This window comes from Pinus tabuliformis, chromosome 7, assembly GCF_031772625.1.
Source record: "Pinus tabuliformis cultivar Carrire ecotype Pingquan chromosome 7, CPIR1, whole genome shotgun sequence".
NCBI lineage: Eukaryota > Viridiplantae > Streptophyta > Pinopsida > Pinales > Pinaceae > Pinus > Pinus tabuliformis.
Genome location: NC_142293.1, coordinates 89,749,641 through 89,754,702, shown reverse-complemented (window position 1 = coordinate 89,754,702; position 5,062 = coordinate 89,749,641). Strand labels below are relative to the sequence as shown.

General features: G+C 36.9%; 1 protein-coding gene across 1 annotated transcript; it reads left to right on the top strand.

Moving 5' to 3' along the window:
* Nucleotides 1-235: 235 nt before the first annotated feature.
* Nucleotides 236-2,025, top strand: LOC149245403 (peroxidase 5-like). The gene is made up of 4 exons (XM_089455582.1): nt 236-651; nt 738-929; nt 1,020-1,185; nt 1,295-2,025. The coding sequence occupies exons 1-4, from the start codon at nt 406-408 to the stop codon at nt 1,711-1,713; spliced, it is 1,023 nt and encodes a 340-aa protein (XP_089311708.1). The 5' UTR covers nt 236-405; the 3' UTR covers nt 1,714-2,025.
* Nucleotides 2,026-5,062: the final 3,037 nt, after the last annotated feature.

Genomic DNA, 5,062 nt, shown 5'->3' with positions numbered 1-5,062 from the left:
GGCTGGTTAGCTCTTTGTATTTGGTGATACACGGAAAACAAGAAATTGTGTTAATTTTTAAATCCCTCCTTGCATACCCCGGCAAGCGAGAAAGGTTGGCCATCATGTTTCTTGGTCAATGTACATGTGTCAATTTTGCCATCGCCATTCACCCTCATCCACTTACGCTCCAAGGTGACATGCCTTTAAATACTATGGCGCCACTATATTCGTTCATCTATTCATGAGCCGATTGTCCCCTAACATCAAGTGTTTATTACCTTACGCAAAAGATTGTTGTCTTCTTTGCTTCCATCTTCAGCCTCCGCACACATTAAACGGAGTGGAAACACGCAATTTGCGAGTCACTCGATCACCGAAACATCTGTTACTTCATCTTTAATTGACTCAACTGCATCATTCCAAATGGACTATCGGTCAATTGATAATCGCTGTCTGCTTAATTTAGTTAATATTGCAATGTTAATGGTAGCAGTGTCATCTGCTCTTGTGATAGTAACGAATGCGAATGGGTTAAAGGTGGGTTACTACCGCGATAGGTGCCCAGAGGCGGAGGAGATTGTAGGTGCAGCTGTGGCCAAAGCCGTGACAGCAAATCCTGGCGTTGCACCTGCTCTTATCAGGATGCATTTTCATGACTGCTTCGTCAGAGTAAGTATACATTCTTATAATTACATATCATATATGTAGTGGTGTATATCAATTTCATGCGATAATCTGCCCATTGATGGTTGCAGGGTTGCGATGGATCAATACTGATCGATTCTACAGCAGGAAATCAAGCAGAGAAGGAATCACCCGCGAACAATCCGAGCCTCCATGGGTTCGAAATAATTGATGAAGCAAAGTCTATTTTGGAAGACAAATGCCCGAACGTGGTCTCATGCGCTGACATCCTTGCCTTTGCTGCAAGAGATAGCGCCCACCAAGTAATTAACCTACCCATACCCTCTATTTCTCGCTCTGTGATATTGTAACTATATCTTTATATTCATATTTCCGTATATTGGCTAGCGCAGGCTGGCGGATTAATTTGGGAAGTGCCAGCGGGACGAAGAGACGGAAGGATTTCTCGAGCATCAGACATCCCAGGGAACATTCCTGCTCCACAATTCAATGTGAACCAACTCACACAAAATTTCGCTGCAAAATTTTTGTCAGTGGAAGACATGGTCACTCTCTCAGGTAGCTACAGCTACTGATTAACAATAATCCAAATATATATTTGATTGAACTGAACGTATGATATCCCGTCGCCAATCGTATTTTAACATAATTTAATATATATTTTCAGGGGCGCACTCTATCGGGGTTTCTCATTGCTCTTCATTCAGCGCAAACAGGTTTTACAATTTCAGTGGAACAGGTCATCAGGATCCCAGTATGGACCCTCGATTCGCTTTGTCACTGAAAGCCAAATGCCCAATCCCTACTTCTAATTCAAATTCTGATCCAACCGTGCATTTGGATTCATTGACACCCAGACGTTTAGATGAGAAATATTACATTGATCTTCAAGTGAAACGTGGAGTGTTGACCTCTGATCAGACGTTGATGTCGACTCCATCGACAGTCAGAATGGTGAAGATCAACTCCAAATACCCGTCCATATGGAGGAAGAAATTTGGAAGGGCAATGGTGAAGATGGGTGAGATAGGTGTGTTGACAGGGTCGCAGGGGGAGATCAGGAAAAATTGCCGGATTGTCAACTAATTAAACTCAAACGGAAGCACAGCAACTGTGAAGGCAAACCCAACTATGATATATTCCAATTATCTTATATTTTTATTCCAAGTAGGGTGCAATTTCACCCGAGTTCATAAGTATTTTTTGTTTTATAAAATGTTTAATATTCCATTTGATTTGGGATCTCGCTTAGAATAACAAAGCAACGCCGAGAAATCTTCTTCAAATGAAACATTGGAGTATTCTGGTTTGAAGTCTATAAGGGTTTCCACGAAGCTCACAAATATACGAGCAGTACTGTAAAACCAATGCAATGTTATAAAAATTGACTTACTCTACTTCGCACTTTGGGTTTATGAAATTAACATTTTATGGCCGAATTACTTTACATAGAAGATTCTTGTTTTAATTTATCCACCGTTTTTCGGTTTTTCTTTTCTTGCAATTTTTTCGTGTATCTAAAATCGATATCAAGATTGGCGCTACTAGTTAAGTCTGATACCGATTATGGTCGTGTCGTTTATATCCCAATATAAAAAAATAATTTTAATTTCGGACAATCTTAAGTACCTTAAGGAAAAGAAGCCATTCATAATTTCATTTGTGGCCCACCCTAGTAATCAAGGCTCCATTAATCACATTACCATCAGCAATTTGGAGTATATATGGTTCCTATAATATCTTTAAAACCCTTTTATGCAACTATGTATGGGTGGAAATTAAACATCATAGGATCCATGAAGAAGATAAACTATCTAATTCCATCTATAACATTGAATAGAATGTAGCAAAACCATTCACTCTCAATAGTTCCTAGCTCAAAGAAATTAATGGCCATCCTAAGAATGATGAAGAGGATTCAATTTGCAAGAGATCAAGTATATAGGTCATTGTGTCTCAAGGGTGCATCATCGACTAAAGGGCTCAAACTTGATTCAACTTAGGTAAACTAGTAGATTAAACATGTTGACGACCTGCATGTTGTGGCCATATTCTCAAAAATCTACATCCATATTAAATTAGGTTCTCTAATTAGGTTTATCATCGTATGTTGCATAAATGTTAGTGCAACACTGTCACAAGTTGCTTGTTTACAAGATGTGACATTTCCTTTACAAAGGAAAACATAAGAGCAAGAAGTTTCTACAAGATAAGCCTCATGGATTACATCTATCTTGATTAATTTAGATCTAACTCACATCCCTTATATGACCAAATCTTGACCTCCTCTTCTAAGCCTCCTTTAAGCCTACAAATACAATTATAATTAATTGAGAGAGGGATCTTCGTTGATTTCATAAATACTTTGGCTCTTAAATTCTCATTGAAACTCTACTAAAGTATCCAACTTATGATCCTAAAGCTTTTGAAGAAAGGTGTTGAGATGAGGAATAGATGGAAGGGGAATCTATAGTGAGAAGGCATCGATTTGTAACCATTTTATTGTGATAATACAATTATATGTTCATTTCTCATAATCATTGTCTATGTTTGATGATTTTCGGTATACATTTCCTTGATCATATAGATATAATTCATGCCAAATCATATTTGGATTAGATTTTATTTTATTATTGTTTGTTTATGTTTTCTACAAGTGTTTTCTTTGTGAGCACTGAAGACAAGGCTCAAAGATACATCATTTTGAGTAACTAGCGAGGACAAACTATGATAAAAAAGTACGACTCACTTATCTCACTCCTTTCATTGGTGTTTTTATCTAAGATTTGATTGCAATGGACTTAAGGAAAGCTTTATATTTCTATTTCTAATTTTTTTTTTGTAAATATAGGTATCAAATCTAGGGAGATCGATGTTGTCTGCAAGAACAATTTATCCAATAACAGTGAGTGAGTCACTACTGTGCTTTTTGTTGGAGAGTAGTAGTCAAATAACCTGGACATTGGAATTCTTTTCCTATTTATGCGTCTAAGCCTTGGGTGTTAACTTCCCTAATTACACATCCCCTTGGGGCTTTAGGCCTTGGGCCATATTATGCATTAAGACTTTGTATAGTTAGGCAAGGAGTGGTAGTCACCTTCTTACTTTATAAATCCAACTCGTATCTTATATGCACCCACATTATCTGATAAGAAATAGGAGAGATTAGCTTCTTTCCTATGCTAGCAGGACTAATATCGAGCAAACACTGGAGGAACTAATCCCCAATGGAATCATGTCATGAAGGATGATCGATCGTAACTTGCAACTTAGGAAATATTTAAATAATGACCAAGTACCAATCAAAGTAGATTTAAGACTAGAGAGAGTGGGTTATAGGTGGAACTTGGAGTGCTAGAGGGTTTATGCCACCCACCACCCATCGCCTGCCATTGCAACCATCACATATTATAACACATCTAGCAAGTTGGTGGAAGAACAACCTACCCAACCGTGTTTCCATCATCAAACTTGTCCATTGCCCATCACTCACCACCGACTACCCCCTCATCTTTGTTTAATTTAGAATTTTTTAAGTGGTGATTCCATCAAGCATCATGATGTGGACCATTATGGCGGATCCCATTAAGATGACATATCAGAGTTACATGACCTTTGGCAAATTTATTAATGTGCCCTTTTTTAGACCAAGTTACAAATTACCATAACTTTTGATACATGACATGGATCGAGGTAAAATTGGTATTGTTTGAAAGATATCAATGAGCTAATATAATGGTGTTATCAGAATTTAACTATAAAAACTTGTGAAAATGACATATTTTGGTAAACCCACCTTCATAACAGATATTGGGGATCAAGTTAAACAAGAAGTAACACCTTCCTCAACGTGAGAAAGTATAAGGGGGTGAGAGGGAGTAGTTACAACTTTACATGTATAACTACTTACACATTTAACAACACATACATTACCACCTTTTCCATGACAAACCTCCCATCATGCATTCATGGTCACTTACATGGAAGATTAACCCATTTACAAATGTTAGCCCCTTAAATTATCCTTTTTATTATTAACCCAAGATGGATGTCTATTTTGGAATAAAACTTCTAGAATTTTAATTTGATTACAAATCATTATTATGTGGATGGTATTGATTTAACCTTTATGATATATTCTATAATATTCTTACAGATCAAAGGTTGAGATCTATCTCAAAAGTAGTTATTTCCTTTCTACACTTTTTCTGTAAATCAAGGTCTTCTATAAATTCGTAGAATTATAACAATTACAATTAATTAAAATATTGTTGGCCTCACTCTTACCATAATTATTACCCTAGAACAAGGCCTAGATTGATTAATAGCGCAGATAAACCAAAAGATAAAAAGGATCATGATGCACCCAACATACACTAATTGCTAGAGGAATGGCTTGGATTGTGAATATCAAGACCCATCCTCGATATTTGAG

What these genes read in the sequence shown, in the direction of transcription:
- LOC149245403 (XM_089455582.1), top strand. Translation starts at nt 406, where the DNA reads ATGGACTATCGGTCAATTGATAATCGCTGTCTGCTTAATTTAGTTAAT. An exon ending in TTCATGACTGCTTCGTCAGA is followed by an intron (nt 652 to 737) that starts GTAAGTATACAT and finishes TGATGGTTGCAG; the next exon opens with GGTTGCGATGGATCAATACT. An exon ending in AGACATGGTCACTCTCTCAG is followed by an intron (nt 1,186 to 1,294) that starts GTAGCTACAGCT and finishes ATATATTTTCAG; the next exon opens with GGGCGCACTCTATCGGGGTT.